At 30.2% G+C, this 18788-nt stretch overlaps 1 protein-coding gene across 4 annotated transcripts in view; it reads right to left on the bottom strand.

The window, feature by feature from the left end:
• Positions 1-18788, bottom strand: part of LOC111634715 — a 187109-nt gene that overhangs the window by 88628 nt on the left and 79693 nt on the right. For all 4 annotated transcript variants that reach the window (XR_002758268.1, XM_023379554.1, XM_023379555.1 and 1 more), the window contains exons 14-18: positions 18465-18635; positions 13239-13505; positions 11381-11530; positions 7160-7448; positions 6787-7037 (exon numbers count right to left, since the gene is read on the bottom strand). Coding sequence is in view for 3 of the 4 variants with exons in the window: in XM_023379554.1 (XP_023235322.1) it covers positions 6787-7037; positions 7160-7448; positions 11381-11530; positions 13239-13505; positions 18465-18635 (1128 nt within the window). In the remaining variant the exon portion in view is untranslated. The remainder of the gene's footprint in view (positions 1-6786; positions 7038-7159; positions 7449-11380; positions 11531-13238; positions 13506-18464; positions 18636-18788) is intronic.

Raw genomic sequence — 18788 nt, 5'->3', positions numbered from 1 at the left:
TTTAGTAATGTAAAAATAAATTAAAAGGTAAACAATTACAATTTTAGTAATGAGAGCCCAAAGCTACACTTATTTTTATTGAAAGAACATTTTGTAATTAAATNGAATTTTGTAAATTTAAAAACAAATTCGATTTACATATTTTAAAAGTTCTACAAACAGATAATTTACATATTTTTAAAATGAAAACATTAAAATAAATAAAAAATATAAAGAAAATTAAAATAAAATAATTACACATACTATTAATAATTTTTTAAGTCAAGCCTATGTCATTCTCTTGCCTCATTAGGTTATCAACTAGAGACTACCATGCTTTCGATAACATTTCTTTGTCCTTAAAATTAATCCATTCACCCTTTCTAGATCTTGGAACATTTCAAAAGTTTCCATTGATTGTAACTTGTTGATATCAAACAAGTTACGACCAATTTGATGCTTGCTCAGTTTGCAAGCAAACTGATGGTGTCAATTATTTAAAAAGGTGTTAAAGGGATGTTGATATGTATACATATATACCATGTCAGATAAAGTAATAGCCGGCTGAGTGCCATAGTGGACAGGTACACAGGTCACGAGCATAGGAGTTGCCCTAACCAGCAACATAAGTAACTGTGAATGGTTATATCTAAATTTAAATATGTCTGGAAGTGAAGACTTGCTCAAGGTCTGGATGGCATAACTGGCAAAGTACACCGCATGATAAGTGGAGGTTGCAAGTTCATGTCCTGCTCTACTGGTTCTTTTCTTCTAGAATGTTCTAAATTATTTAGTAAATTATTAGAATTATTAATTTAGATAAGAGATATAAGAGATGGTGCTAATGTCTACCTCTAGTATCAAATTACTTAGTTTCTAATTATTAATTATAGCATAATAATAGCCCAATTAATTACAGCGAGAGTGTGAATTAGTATCAATACATTGGCTTCAGGATGTTGATATATTACCTTTGTATTTAACAAAAACATCATATCTAAGGTTGCCATTTGCCATCTGTACAATAATTATCATACTTGTACAATTATATAAGGCATCGTACAACATACAATAATGCCTGTACAATAATTTTTAAAATATGCCTAACTCCCAAAATAACTGTTGATCATTGAAAAAATCCAATTTGCAATCAACATTTTTGTACCTATCATCATCTCATTATTTATATGTGGCTGTATGCCATATGTCTGTTTTAGTCTTTTTGTTCTTACATTTTTCCACTGTTCTTTATTCTTTCTAACTTCTAGAACTTTTTAATTTCCTTAATTCTTCCTTCCTAAAGGTGAGTGCCCCTTCCTGGAATAACCAGTATAATGAGTGAGAGGTTACCTGAGGACATACAAGGTAAAGAAGAGTAACTTTTGAGCTGGTGCTAGAAGAGAGGATGAACTGGGGTAGGTGTGAGAAATTGTTTGGTACTTTAGTATACAAGTGAAGTTGTAACTTTGAGAGGGAATCTTTGAAATTCCTGGGCCAAAGTTAGTGTGGGATTTTGTGGTAGTATGCCATATTTTGTATATATGTTTTAGTGTTAAGCATAATATTAAGTTCCTTAGTCTTTTGTTCTGTATCTTTCTTCTCAAACTTTCTAATGGTCTTTCCTTCCTGTGAGTGGAGAGACAGTTCAGGGAACTACACCGAGAAGTTCTCAGGGTCTCAGGGCTTTTCACCAAAGTGAAAAGCCCTGAGACAAGTTGGGGAAGTAGGTGGACATTCTTGGTGGATCGTTCGTAGTGGACAGACATAGAAAGAGCAAGATCTGAAGCATTGCCTAGTGGGACGGAAGACAGAAATTATTGGCAGTGATAGGAAAAACCATAGCGTCAACATAGTAATTGAAAATTGAGTGAATGATTTTGGAAATATAAACTTTGAAACAAAGAAGAGTAGTGGAAAATGAACTGAAGTGATCCCTCCACCTGAAAGATCGAAGACTTTCACGAAAAAACCCTGGTACTATAAATACTTTCATCACCACCTTCCTAACACCTATTTTATATCTTTCTTCTTTTTAGTATATAAGTTAGTTTTAAGTTTAGTTATAAAGATTCAAGAAAGTCCGACTGTAACACTTATTGTTGCAAAGTGTGCACCCTTTTGTTTGTTAACACTCCTGTTAATTGTAACTTCATATACAAATGTGTATGTTATAGTTGGGATCCAAGTTAGAATCCCGTGTAATGAAAACCACCATGTGGATCGAATAATAAATTTTGTTTATTATCATTGTACCTACTCTCGCTGTTCATTGTACTATCACGTGCATTTACTACAATTTGATATCAATTTGACCAGTGACTGATGGATTAGTGATCAAAACACTCAGGAACTGAGATAAAAAAGAAGAAAATGTTAATTTGATGCTAGAAGTTATATGTGGCCCCCTCATAACAATAAGGAGTGAAAGACATTTACAGGACTGGGGTCTTTGTTCTGTCTTATCCACCATCTTTACAACTTCTCACCCCTATCTTCATCTTTCTGTAGTGTAAATTTAGTATTAAAGGTTAGATATGAGAGTTGAAAATATGGTAATAGCAGAAACTGCTCTTTTTTCAGCTATGATTTATTTTATATTATTATTTTATAGCTTTTTAATTGTTCTGATCTCTTGATAATATTCTGATTTATATTATTCTCTTTAATTATTATTCTGTAAGTATTATGTTTCTTCATTTGTTCATTTGTCTCTAATACAAATAGCTTTTTATTCATAAATATTAGAAATAATTATGCCTGTGAAAAATTGTTTGATTTGCATTAATTATTTTTTAAAAAATGTGTGAAAAATTTCATTACATACTAATTGTATTATTATTTTTATTTTTAAATGTTTTTATAGGAAAAATAGTTATATATAACAAGAAAGAAGCTTTTCTTATGCACAGTGCTTGAAATCTGTGTTAATAAATAAAGTGTTTATTATAATGTATTTCAAATTATGATCAAATTTAATTTCAGTGTAGAGCAAGGGTCACCAAACCATTTTGATTATCGATCCACTACAAGTTTTCAAAACCTCACATCGATCCCCACCAAAAAGTTTGTGTTACAAGCAAAACAAAGAACTTACTATTTTAATAAATTATTTTAAAGGTACTTACTATTTTTCATTTTGCATTTTTTTCATTTATTGTATATTTGTTAATAATAATTTTTATAACTGACAATCAGTGAGATGGATAAGTTTGATCCTTAGCTCCCCCTTATCCTTAGCTTATGCTTGATAATTGACCCTCAATAATGTTATATCGACCACTTTGGCAACCCCTGGTGCAGAGTAATGTTTAAAGAAACAAATTATGTAAATAATGAATGTGTGTTATGAATGTGCTTAAATATGTAATACTGTACTAAAAGATTTTATATATTAAATAACATTTGTATATAATGTATCTAAACAGAAAATACTTATATTACAGTATTATACATGATATCTTTCATACATATTAATATTTTAATTATATCCATTAATATAATAATTAAGATCTGTTTCATATTTATCTGAATGCCTATCAACAAAAACTTAATAACAAAAGAAATGCTTAATTAAGTCCAGTATACACTAAAAAACATTTATTTACTACATTTTGATATAAAATAAATGGCAGAAAAACATATAATAATGTTGCTGTACAGATATCAAAAACAGCAACATATCAATAAACTGTTTCATATTTATCCTGACATTATGCTGTATCTTAGCATTGCACACAAAATCACCATCTAATATTGCCATCTTGTTTTTTGAATAATGTCAAACACTCTGTCTGGCATTGTTTCTATTAATTGCTGCAGACATTCAGGCTTCAATTTGTCCCAAGCATCAGCAATTATAGCTTTAAGCTCACTAACACTTTGAAACTATCTCCCATTTTTGTAAACTGCTGTTGCCAGCAACCCCAAACATTTTGGACTTCTGGCATTCCAGTCCATAACTTTTATAGACTTTGTAGTCTTCAAGTTGTATGGGTGCACTGTCCTGCTGGAAAATCCAATTTGGGCAAGAAATGTTGGGTCCAGCTTCCACTAAATGATTATGAAGTATGTTTTGATAATCCTCTAAATTCATATTTTTGAAATTCATATTTCTGGATTATAAACACTAATTCTGTTGTTCGATTAAAACCAAAAGCATCTTGTAAACTTTGCAAGGCACATGGTTGGCGGTTTTAGACAAACAATGAATGAAACAAAGGGAATGATAATGAATAGTCGGTGAAAACGTGTAACTTGACAAACTAAGGTTTATTTTAGACTAAAAATGCTGTACAATATTAATACAAATATACAGTTCAATAATGGAAACCAATAGCATCACAATAACAATACTGCTCGATATTCCCCCTTCCAAATTTCCTTCCTAATGCGAGGCCCTGCTTTGCCCGACAAGCAGTATAAATCCGATGACAAAAATTTTCACAAAGAAAAATTTGGGACACAGTACCCAATCAACTTACAAGCTTTCTTTCGTAACAATACAATCGTTGACAATCTTTACACAATAGTTAGTCCTCTTCCTTTTTTAGACAGTGATTTCCACTTCCTTTTTTGTTATTCCTTCAATGGAAACGGATTTCCTTTCTGCACCATATCTCCCTTAACCCTAGCGACGGTTGACTCTCCTCTCTGCTACGTATCGTATCTCCTTCCGTCCACGGTGCACACTCACAAAGAGGGAAAAAGGTCCTTTTACATCCATTACACACACTTTTATATCTCCCGCTAACCCACATCACTCTGTCCCACTTGATCCTGTCACGGACCAATCGTAACTTTGAAAAACCCAGCCATCAGATAACATGTGGTATCGAGGAAGGAAACGGAACAGTATCTGTACAAAAACATATGTGCAATGCGACATAAATGAAAAACAATAAAGATAAAATAATATAATACATAATAGCCACGAAGTGTTACAATCCAATACTATCACTATCCTGACTGTTTTCTTAAATCGTGCCAGTAATAGGCCCAATGATCTGTGCCATCCAAATTAAACTTCTTATCACTAAGGAGCACTTCAATCCATTCATTGATCCAGCTCATGTATTTGTATGCACAGTTAAGTTTTCCTTGTTAGTGTTAGCCATTAAATGTGGTCTAGTAGCTTTTCCTATATTTTAGAATAGATGATATGCAGAGCCCTCCATACATTTATATGGCTACAAGGCAAGTATAATTCCTTCTTTGATTTCCTTCTTGATTAGATTTTTTGGTACAACTCAATACTATTTGTCTACATGCCTGTGACGTCAGGTTAGGTTTTGGTCCAGTCTTCCTTTTTAAAATGTTCTTTCTCTGTCATCTTGATACATCTTGATAAGTGTTGATATAGTTGATTTTGGTCTGTTATCAAGAGCAACAATTTCCCTTACTGATTTTTCTGCTTATGAATCAATTTGTTCCTGTTTGTAAAGAGAGAAATTTTTTATTCTCCCTATTTTTAAAACTGAAGTTCATACACAAATCCTTATGTAATAGTGTGGTTACCCCTAATTTTCACATTACTTATATAATATTATTGTTTTTTAGTTTATTTTGTGGAAAAGTAATGACAATTCAGATAAATTTGAAACAGTTTCTTTTGATATGTTTCTTTTTTTTTGACATCTGTAAATCAACAATACTATTAATATATATTTTTTCTCCATTTATTGTGTAGTGCCACAGCACTAATGGTCTTGTAAATTAATGTGTATCTTGCATGTTCTGTTTTTTCTTTCTTTTTTTTTTGCATCGGGTTGTATATCCAATTAAACATAGTTTCTGTTTTGTGCTGGGACATGCACGTTTTAATGTGGTGTATCTTATGTACTCACTGATTGGGCGAGGGTCGTACAACGTATTGACGACATACTATCTAATGGTGGGGAGTATAAATTCAGAGGTTCACTGTAAGAAAAGATCTTTTTCCGTTGGGTCAGCTGCCAAGAACATCTGCTACAAGTAGGATAAAGAGTGCCGAGAATAGGTGAACTAACTTGTAAGAAGAACAATTGTAAGATATTTTTTTTTAACCAACCATGGTATTATAATCACACGTGGAGCTGTTCGCTTAATTGTATTGAAGGTTGAGATAGTACAACCATGAGGTTCGTTGTATGTATATCAGGTGTAATTGTTTATGTATATATACGTTTTCGATTGTACAAAAATTTGTTGACCAGATACCTAAACTCTGGTATCAAGGAAACCTGGATTTGTTAATTACACGGAGTAAACGTTTTTTCTTTCATTTGTAAAAAGAAAAAATTTGTATGAAGTCCTTAATTTTCCAATTTTGCCTTACCCAACCCCTAATACCTAGTATACACGGTATATGAGGATAAAACAATTTATTACTAGTAGCCTGGGATGCCCCCTAGTGGGCATTCTAGCAGCAGCGATGTCATTCCGTGGTTTAAATAAGAAAATCCATATAAATAATAAATTCCTATTAAANTCCTTAGCGATGATTTTCAGCTGTTATAAATAAATTATACTATTAATTTAAATAATAATTAAATTTAAATCATCACTACGGATGCCCCCAGTGCACGTTCTAGGCATTCCGTGACAGATTACAGATATACAAACAGTGGCATCAACGGCTTATATAAGTAGATGTCAAAACTTAGTAGATAAATGTTGTTTTGTGTCTATTAAACTTAAATAATGCATTGCTTTCATTATTAAGTCACTTTTGACAAGTGTCCAGAAAAATATGAAACAGGCCTTATTACAACTAATCATACTTAATTTTACAAAAAGATTTTAATATAGAAATAATTAAATTATTCATACCTCATTGAATCTTTTAATCAAACTTTGTACGCTGTAGTCACTGGAAGATCTAGAGTAATGACTAAGATCCACTGTTACTTGTCTAATGTAATGAACTGGTGCAACTTTATAAAATAATTCATATTCTGTTTCTGTTAATTGTAAGGCTACCTCTTCTGGAAAGTGAAGAAGGGCCTGTAATTGTTCTAGTTCATCTTTGTATATTGTAGCTCCTTCCATTCCATGATGCAGAACAAGACTTTTTCTGCTCTCTTAGGTTAATAATATAAATTGAAATGAATTTAATATTCTTATAGTTTTATAATTTAAACAAAAGAATCTCATATTATTAAAAATTTGAATTAAAGTTGAAAACATATTTCTAAAAACTTACCTAATTCTAATTGTTGTCTTGTAACAATAAGATGTTGATCTAAAAATCGTGTATCAATATCTTGCATTATCTCCCACAGTACAGTACTGATAGAACGCAGCATTATTTGAGAAGGTGTAATAAAAGACCATTTTGTGCCTCGAAATTCTAATACTAATCTATCATGAGAACGACCACCACCTGTTCGCCACTGTTGAAGTTCACTAGTCATCTGCATTTTAGCAGGCAATAATGTTTTATTATCAAGCAAGACTATTCTTTCTAATCCAATGCCTAATAATCTGGTTGCCTAAATATACAAAAAAATATTTTCAAAGTGGTAAATGAACTGTAATAATCAATATATTTTTTGATATATTAATTATTTAAAAGAAAATAAAACAAGACTATACATATTTATAGTGCATACTCTTAGTAATCCCAAAGTATATAAGATGAAAATTTACCATTTTCATCAAAAAGTAGATATACATGCAAATTAAATGGTAAAAACTTTCAGATTTTTTAACAAGATATATTTTAAGTTAACTAGAAATTAATGAATTGGAAAAAATTATATTTAAGACAGTTGCCATCTATTAATAATTTGAATAATTTATCAAATCATTAAAAGATATAATTCTGCCATACAGTAGAGAAAGAGCATGTAAAATATGAATTTCCTTTTAGCTAACAATACAGCTTGATAGAAAATCTAGCATTATTATTTATTTAATTTGATATTCTTTGATATTCTTAATATTTTTAATATCAAATTACAGTATTACTAAAGCAAACAATTGCCAAATTATATTGGGCTATATTATTACTACTATTAATTAAATGATTAGTCATTTGGCACTAGAGGCAGGCATTAGGCACTATTTCTTGCTAAATTTAATAATTATAATTAATTAATACTGTATAGCAAAAAGTTCTGGAAGAAAAGAATTGGCCCAAAGCAAGACTTGAACCCACAACTTATACTTTGGGCCAATTTTTTCATCTAAATTAATTATTACTATATTAATTAAATTATAATTATTAAATTTAGCAAGAGATGTCTTCTAATGCCTGCCTCTAGTAGTCTAGTACCAAATGACTTAGCATTTAATTAATAATAATAGTAGTAATATAGCCTGATATAATTCAGCAATTGTTTGGCTTTAATATAAAACTATGAATTTTATTTTTTGAATTTGTATTTTATTTAAATTTGAATGTTTATATTTGTACATATACTAATATAAATTTTTATGTGTAATAATATAATTAGAGATATGATATTATTCTGAATTCTGCTGATGTAATCCAATACTGATAATTTTCCATCTGATTCAATATTTTGCTTCTATCCATAATCTACAGTTATTGGTAATAAATTAAAGCCCAAAGTGCATTGGTTTACAGAATATTCACTTTTTTACTAATCATTTAATTTCAAACATAAAGAAATAAAAGTTTACAAATTGATTTATGGGCTCCTTTCAGATCTATGTCAAAACAAATGTAATTGTATTGTCCCTAACATGATTTCAACCCTGTTTTTAGAAAACAATTTGAACCTTGAAAAAATTTATAATATAAAAAAGTCACCAGATTGAAAAAATTGTTTCCAAATTGCTAACTGGATTGAAATATTGCAAAAACTAGAAATAAATCATTAGACTTGGCAACATTGCTTGCACTTTTCCCATCCATTGCTAAAATCCATCCAGTCACCTCCAAATAGTAACTATTACATAGAAACAGCACTCCCACTGCTTTACATTGCACTGCCATGGATTCAGTAAATATAGTAGTATGATGATGTTTTGAATACACATAACTGAGTAAAATATATAGTATCCAAATTAATTTCAATGGAAATTACTTTAGTTAACAAAATATTTAGTTAATTGTACATGTATGAAAATATTCTAGTTTATGGCAAAGAAACATTTAATTCATTCCATAAATAATCTCTTTAATGCAAGGTTTTTATTAATTATTTTGATTATATTATTTTATTAAATTTATATTAAAAATAATGATTATATTATTTTGAATTATGGCTTAGAATACAGAGCAAACCTGTAATGATTATAGTGATTAAGATTCAAATACTTGACGATATTTCTAAACATCACACTAAATAATCTAAATAATTTTATGGCCTCTCATGAACAAGCAAGATGTCAATGTCAATAACATGTTCTCTTGGAGATAGTTCATTTATTTATACATTGTAGATAGTGCTATACAGCAAGAGATTATCTATTTCCACTAAAAATAACAGACCCAATAAAAGCTAAAATGCAAAATCAACAATGAAGAATAAAGCACAAAACCAAAAAGAACAATGTAAAAATAAATTAAAAGGTAAACAATTACAATTTTAGTAATGAGAGCCCAAAGCTACACTTATTTTTATTGAAAGAACATTTTGTAATTAAATTTAAGATTAGAGCATTCAGCTGTCAATATATCATATGCAAAAGTTAAAAGTTAAATTTACCAATGTTACAAAAGTTACAAGATGACATTAGGCCATACGAGAAATGAATGTCAAGAAATCAAAATAATGGAAATTTATATGAACAAAATTTATTTTTGAAAGAATATTAACACTAACCTGTAAAATAAATGTAATTATAAAGTAAAATCTACTTGCACAACCACTGTCAATCAAATAAGTTGACATATAGGTAGACAGGCTTCTTAAAAAGTAAAATAATTTGTACACTCATACTGAATATGCAAAATACACTTGTACTCACTATATTAGCACTCATATTGAAGATATATAATGAAGAAAAGACCTCTAAAACTGCAGGAATAAATAAATTCATTTAACAACCATCTTGGATTCTGATCTTGATCCATGACCTTGATCCATCTCTACAATATATTTCAGACAAGTTCAGTTAATGAACTAAGTGCATCAGTGCATGTACAGATCATTTAGTAAAAGAATTGGTTTTGGTGTGCAGCATTTAGAAAAACCAATTGCTTCCAGTGCCAGCACTAAGTTAACTGTGTTTACACTCAGTTTTCTATCAGTGCAACAATATGGCTACTCCTACATGTAGCCAATGTCATCGTAAAGAGTATAAATTTTTTTTTACTTTTGGATGAAGAATTATCTCAAATAATTGAAAATGATACAAATATCATATAAATAATGTTGTATAATATTCTTTTTCATAAAGAGAAGTGTAGTAGTAAAGTGACCTTGTAAGAGTTGCTTTTCCAACATTTTGAAAGTGCACTCAGTAATTCATTCAGCAATTCTTTGCTACATTATGTTATTTCCTGTGCATTGATAGAACTGGTACTGATACCCAAGTTCATTTACTGAACTTGTCTTCACTCTAAGGTCTCCTGCGAAGCCACACCCAACCAAGTTGGCACTCTCCAAAAGTAACAACAATTGCATGTCATGTGACCACTAGTGGTGAATTACACAAGGAGAAGATTCTCTGTCTACCATGCATTAGTTTTATAGCATAGTATGGCCACTGCCATGTTTGAATTGCTGCCATGACAATGTTAATCAAAACAAGCAATTATTTATTGTGACTTGCCACAATGCGGAGCTGCAATTTTTAATCATATTTTTAATTTATTTAATTTATGTTTTCCACCAGGGATGGAGAGTTGAAGTCCATTTTAAAAAATACTACTCAGAAGCTGGAAGCCAGGAGTCATATATTTCTGCTGACTCTCCATCCCTGTTTTCCACCTCAAATTAGTAGTATCTTGCGCCTGTACATCATACTTTTCCTGCTAGCAATAGAGTTGTGCTGGTCATCTAACTCCTTTCAGGGGAATATTTTTGAATTGAAATAACATGATTTTTGAATATAGTTAATTGGGGCCTCTTTCTTCTAAGCTTTCCATATCTGGTCTTGACTTTCATCTACCTAACCCCATTCTCCAGATTAAGGAAGGACAGACATATAGACAGATGACAGTGATAATTTATAGGTCTACAATTTTTTTCAAATTGCAGTTCAAAAAATGATTGGAGTATTGGTTTGTAAAATGAACTATTTCTGATATATTGAAAATATTCCAAAACACTGATATATCAATATTAAACTGATAACAGTTACATTTCTAAATATAGTGTATATATTTAGGTAAGTATGTAAATTTATTTTCATTATTAAAAATATCCATAATTCAATGGAAAAAAAGGTAACAAGAAATTGTAAAAATTAAAGAATATTCTTATACTAATAAAAAATTAAATCATACCTTTTTTTTAGTTTTTCCTCTAAGGAATTCTTTCACTTGAAACATTTTACATCCATAAGCAGGAAGTCTTTTGCATGTTTGAATATAAAGCTTCTTTAAATGCAATTCACTTTCATAAACTGGTGAATGAAATAATTTTCGTTTTTGTTCCTAAAAATTAATGTATTAAATAATTAAAATATTTTATTTGATTGATCTATAAAAAATATAACAACAACAGTAATGAGATTCTAATGTAATTTTTCAAATTTAAATCTTATAATTCATACATATATAATTATTATAAATATATTATTTTACTTATTACTATATACACTCATACTCTCTTAATTAACTGTTCTGTCTTTCTTCCTCCCTCTACTGTTGTAGCCAGATGCTGAAATCTACCATTTCAAAAAGTAACTAGCCATTTTTTGAAGCTCTATCACTTGCTGTAATAGATGTTTGTTTCAGAATCTGTCTGCTTTTCTTATCACTTCTTGAAATGCTAACCTGGTTTCTGCCTATGTTGAAATGAGTGCATGTTTCAGCATTTATCTAATCAAATGAGGCATTTCATATAATGTTGACGGCTTATTAAAACGATGTAGAACAAAACAGTTGAATGTTTTCACACTTCTGTATATTGTAACACGCAGATTCCTGGATACATCCTCAATGGCAATTTTTACATGTTTTATTTAATTTTTGGTTTTTTCTACCCTGTAGGCACTAAGGAAGCCTTTTTCCCTACTCATCATGGATTTGCCAGGCCTTCATATTGAGGCTAGATAGAGAGGAACAGGGCCATAAGTACTAAATAACAGAGATGGAAATTACACCCATGAAAACTTCCTAATGCATTGCATGTCCAAATCAATCCTGAGTCCCCACAGACAGTAGGCTGATGCCATCTGGCCATCACAATTCTGACACTCAATCTGTATAGTCTATTTACAGTAATTGGTGCTGGATTATCTAATAAGCAGATTAAGCACTTGCTTAGAGTATCAAGGAAAAAAAGCACCACAAAAAAATATAAAAAACTTATTCTTTTATTATGAAGTATAAGAATAATAAACTTTTCAGGGATTGAAGAAAATCAGTTTCAACAGTTATATGATTACTTGCTTAAAATTTAAATAACAAGCAAATAAAATTTGTCAGCAATTAAATTTCAAAATTCATTAGTTTTGGATCATTAGATTAATTAACTTGGTATTTGTTAAACTCTTTTCAACTTTCTACACTTAAAAACTGTCTAAATGTTTCTAATTGTTCTTACTCCTTCCATAAGAAAAACAGCACCCTCATCCCTGTGGTCACCTATATTTTTTACAGGTAAAAATGGGCCATTCTATAAAAGACACCAATCATAAATTGGTGGATAAGATTTATAAATATACCCAGAACTAAATTTCCCAATTTATTGAAAAATATTTTATTTCAATCTGGTTAAAAATAAAAATAAAGAAAACAAATTATACACGAATTTTTGTATGGAATAGTACCTGATAAATTAAATATATAAGTAAAAGATAAATTTAAATAAATGAAAGCAAGCATTAGACTATTATATAAGAGAAGCAAGGATCTGTCAAATAAAACCTATAAGTCCAAAAACATATAACTGAAATTTTACTGTATTCTATATAGTAATAAATGTATTTATTAGCTGAGATGATAATATATTTCACAAGTTCAAAATTAAATGTTTCATCTATGAGAAAGAGATCACTTTGTTGACATAAAGTTGTCAACAAGAAACAAATGTCTATTATGGCAGTGCTAGCAGTTCTCAAAATGCAAATTTTAGCAGATGGCTATGATATACGCAGTATATATATATAAAAACATATTTAATGATAATATTTCTTACCTTGATAATCTTTATCATATTTTTCATGTTGTGATACATAGGAGGTAAACATTCTTTAATATTTATAGTGGTAGACACAAGTGAAGGCTTATTACCATTTGCACTCATCCACTGTTTAAGAATACTACTACTTTTAGCAGCTCTCCAAAATGTACAGTATGTTGTATGGTTAGAGTTTTCATGGGAATTATTCAGATCATCTCCTTCAGAATCAATAATTATTTTATTTTCTGTGTTTAGGACACTATGATCTTGACAAATTGATTCCTAAATATAAAAAAATGTATTTAGTTGCTTGAGATGTGTAAGAAAAATTTATTATTTTGATTTTATAAATAAAACAATGCTTTATATAATTTTATATATGCATATCTTATATTTATTTACTCTTTCTTACAAACAAAAGAATATCAAATATGTCTAACAAGATTGGTGTTTTTATTACACAAGTCATATTTTAGCAAAAAAAATTTTTTAGCAATTTATCCTCCTTATTCTTAATTTAAAATTAGAAATGTTTATAGATACAAACTATCCAACTACTCAAGAACAGTTATTACATTTGGACAGGGCCAACAAGAAAGGGAAATGATAGTGTAAATAATAACATACAATTACACACCGGAGTTTACTAAATATTACATACCTCCGAAACCTTTAACCGATGTGAAAACAATTTAACAATCCTAACGTTTTCGGACCCCTCCTGGGTCTTTCTTCAGGTAAATCGTCAAATCGACCATTCGTTTCGAAAGAATTTTTCAAACCATCGAACGATAGAACGGCATCACGTGTTCTATCGTTCAATAGAACATGTGATGCCGTTCTATCGTTCAATGGAACACGTGATGCCGTTCTATCATTCGATGGTTTGAAAAATTCTTTCGAAACGAATGGTCGATTTGACGATTTTACCTGAAGAAGGACCCAGGAGGGGTCCGAAAACGTTAGGATTGTTAAATTGTTTTCACATCGGTTAAAGGTTTCGGAGGTACGTAATAGATAGGGTAAATTCCCAAATCCAGAATCTATAGGACCCAAACATCCCACAATTTGTTATTTTAAGTGCTAATTACTACTAAATCATCATTGTAATTAACAATAACTATTTCTCTTTATTTTGTGTAAAAATAATACCTCCATAAAAGAAACTCAAAATAAATTTTCAAAAAATTTAATTATTTACTTGAGGCCCATGTAAATTTTTCTCCTGGGCCTGACAATGTCTCTCGATGGACTCTGCATTTAGAAATATATAAAATAATACATATTTAATGTTTTTATTTGAACATGATTATGTTCAAAATTTCAAGATTTAAGCACTTTAAATCTAAATATAAAAAGTTAAGATATATTTCTTTTTTATATATTTTCAAATGTAACTACTGTTCTTCTTATGAAATTCAGCATTTTACGCATAACACTATTATCATTAAAAATATAAACTGTTTGAAAATCTTTATATTAAATATATAATTTCTGGAAAAGTGCTATTATTATTATTATATATATTTGTTATTGTACATGAAAGCATCATTTAGAAAAATTATGAATTTTTTATAAAACAAATTGTAAAAATTGTAAAATATTAAAGACTTCTACAAATAAGTGTATTCTTGTAGTCTTCTTTGTCGTCCTTTTCACAATCACAGGAACATGATGCACATTAGTTGAGTCAACCTTTCTTTATAGGCTACTTCCCCCACCTATATTTATGTCAATCAGGTAAAAGTTCCAGACTTTGGATATTATATCATCAAATAAAAAGCACACATCTTACAAGAAAACTCATTGTTTGCTACACTTGAGTAAAGATTAACATAAACATAATAGAACACTCATAAATTAGCCAGTATTGTGTGTCACTCCATGTGCAATTATTGCTTGCCTGTTCACTCTGCATTTTTGGCAGTAAAAAAAAGGTACTAATTGTCTCCCACTGGGCCATCATCTTATAGCCCAAACATGACAGATATCTTACATAAAATTTTACATCATAAAGAAAAAAAAATTATGGAAGGGGAAAGTAGCCCATAAAGAAAGATCAACTCTGTTAACATGGATCATTTTCCTACAATTGTAAAAAAAGACGACAAAGACTACATGAATACATTTATTTGTATAAATCTTTAATATTCTGTATTTTAAAATTTGTTGTATAAAAATATATTTTGTCATGGATGTTTTAGAATTTTTTCTTTATAATAAAAAATTATGAAATAAAAGAATTATATACAGTATATATATAAAATTATATATTTGTTAATTATTAATAAATAAATAATTGTGAAAAAATTTATTCTTACAATCAGTAACTAAGGACATCTAATATATAGGACATCACAATAGAGTTGAGGCAGAGCCAGAAAGAAAGATGCAATCCTCACACCTGCTGACCACAGGCAAGGTGAACCTTGCACTGGTTGGGCATGGAAGAGGAGATCATTACATTTGTCAACATGAAGAGAAAATCCAAGAACAAAGCAATTAACATTGATTAAAAGCAATTAACAAAGCAATTAACATTGATTGCTTTGTTCTTGGATTTTCTCTTCATGTTGAAAAATAAATCAAACACAAGAACAAAGTAATTAACATTGATTGCTTTGTTCTTGTGTTTTATTTATTTTTCACAACCATTTTCTGTTAGGCAGACACATTACTGTTTTTTATTTTTGTCCCTAAATTCCATTAGGCAGACTCAATTGCTTCAGGGAGCATGGGCATTGTCACTATCTCAAAAATAAAGTCATGGACCCCTATATTTATTACATTTTTGGATTCCTCATCACAATTATTGGAAAATGGCAAAGTTTATTCAAAACTGACTGATCAAATTTTAAGAACAAACAGAATTCTATAAGCATTAGCAAAGCCAAATAAAAAGACTTCGCTGATGCACACACAAAAATGATATGAGAAGTTAAGTTTGCTACTTTTGGCAGATATAATATCTACTGAATTTTTTATGACAAATTTGAAGTGGACATTAAATACAGTATGCTTTACTTTTTATCATTTCAGTGATGAATGCCAATTTTTATATTTTGTAATTTTTTATAAATATAGGTAAAGTGACCAAAAGAAAATATTTAAGTAGCAGTAAGAAGAGGGCTATAGTCAAGGCAAAGAAAGTTGAAACAGAAAAAGAGACAGATGCTTTGAATAAGTATTTGAGCAAACCTATTTCAGAAAATGTAGAAGAGCAAATGAGCCATAACACTGTAAAGATGACAGTGAAGCAAGCCAGTTTGAAGATATAAATAAAGTTTATTATAGACACTACATCTCTAAGATTCTACAGACCTTGATTATGGGTCTGGGACCAACAAAATGTGTATCATTTTTGTTATATATGTAAAGACATAAATGACAAATATAAAATTTGAAAATAAATTTTGTGGCAAAAAATGGCTTTAAGACATGACAATTTGCAACTAATAAATGTGAAATTTATTTACTGATAAATATACAAAGTATCATTGTATAATTATTAAAATGCAACTATTTTCAAAATCCTTACTTTTCAGAAAACTACATTTTTGCAGCTTTTGCAATTCTGATGAATCAGTTTGTATCATAAATTTCCCGTAAGGACAACATATGAGGGTCATTCCAAAAGAAAAGAACGTTTAGATCTGATGAGCCATGCAGTTCTCCTACCACCCCCACTGCCGCGTCATGGATGTTCCCATTTTTTTGCACCAGTCTGACGCTAACAGCTAGCCACAATGATCATTTACTGTTTATAGTGTAACTTTGAAATGTGTGACAAAATTAAAGATCCTGCCAAGTGTGAGGTTCATAGTGTAATATGCTTTTTGAATGCGAAAAAAGTCTGACCTATCAAAATTTACAGACAGATAACCAAAGTTTATGATAATGTGATGAATGAAGCTTCAGTTCAAAAATAGTGCATCATGTTTAATGGCGGGCGAATGAATATTCATGATGAAGAACGCTTGGGCTGACCTTCAGTTGTGACTGGTAAACTAAAATCAAGGATTGAAGAAAAAATTCAACAGGATAGACGTTTCACTATAAATGGACTGAGTTCATTCTTTCCTGAAATTTCAAGAACAGTTCTTTATGGCATTGTTAGTGGTGACTTGGGCTACAGAAAAGTGTGTGCCAGGTGGGTTCCTTGACTTTTGACAGATGAACACAAAAAACTGGATGGGAGCTGCACTGACTTTTCTCAGTTGGTACAACAAAAATGGTGAGGAGTTTTTAAACTACTGGTGATGAGACCTGGATTTCACATAAAACTCCAGAAACAAAGCACCAGTCAATAGTCCGGATCCCCAACAAGACCAAAAAAAAAAGGCCAAACAAATTCTGAGCACTAAAAAGGTTATGGCTACACTGTTTTGGGATCAAAAGGGTGTCCTCACTACATGCCTACAGGGGAGACCATAAATGCAGCAGCCTATTGTCAGATCCTTCACTGACTATGCTGCGCCATTCAAAACAAATGGTAGGAATCGTTGTCCAGAGAAATTGTGCTTCTTCAGGATAACATACATCCGCATACTGCTGCATTGATGAAAAACTTGCTTCAGCAGTTTAAGTGGAAAGTTTTTGAACATCCTCCTTATAGCCCAGACTTGGGTCTGAGTGATTACCATCTTTTCCCAAAATTGAAGATATTTTGGCCAGAAATAACTATGAAAGTGACAATGAACTGAAAGAGGCCATTAATGACTGGTTCAAGAACTTTGCAGTAACTGAGTGTACAGAAGGCATAGAAAAGCTGGTGATATGCTATGACAAATGTTTAAATTGTATAGCAACTATGTAGAAAAATAGCTAAGATATTGTATGTGTTGTAAAATAAGTTTTGTTTCATTATCTTAAATAAAAATACCTAGAGAAACAAATGTTCTTTACTTTTAGAATGACCTTCATGGTTTTTAAAATCTGTTCAAAAATTTTATACCTCAACTACTATACTTAGTTCATTTAATTTTTACAAAATGCAAAAATCCATAAGCACAGGACCCAGGGCAAATGCCCATCTACCTGATGCTAATGGCAGCACTGCTAGGACATGGTCTGTAAAACATTTAATCAATAAACTTGAACTCCTTTCTTACAGTTTTACTTTCATGTTTGCACGTATATATGCAAAATTGTATGTATGAATCATCACATAAACAATGATTAATATCATATAATTATTTGTACAGTATTTTTCTATCAACAAAAACTAATAAATAAACCAACCTTAGTTTCTTCAGTAATTGGCCTTAGTTTCATGCTCTGATCACTTGACAATCTATTTGATGTTTTCCTGCTAGTTGGCCATGTTTCTTCAATTCTAAGTTGAATTCCTGCTAAAACTGCTGCTTCTTCTTTAGAACAAGGTAAGTCACCATTCACTACAAACTGTTGTAACTAGAAGAGATTTTAATATAGGATTATTAAAAATGAATATTGTCATTTTTTAAAATTTCATATACAAATATTATAAGATGTTTCAGTTTATAATTAAATGGATGTGATTTCTCTAGATAAAGTGAGAAAATAATTACGTGCAAAGATTTGTGA

This window comes from Centruroides sculpturatus, unplaced genomic scaffold (genome assembly GCF_000671375.1).
Source record: "Centruroides sculpturatus isolate CEXI.00-Female unplaced genomic scaffold, Cexi_2.0 scaffold971, whole genome shotgun sequence".
NCBI classification, from domain to species: Eukaryota; Metazoa; Arthropoda; class Arachnida; order Scorpiones; family Buthidae; genus Centruroides; species Centruroides sculpturatus.
Note: the sequence above shows the minus strand (reverse complement) of the source record. Positions and strands in the feature narration are given on the sequence as shown.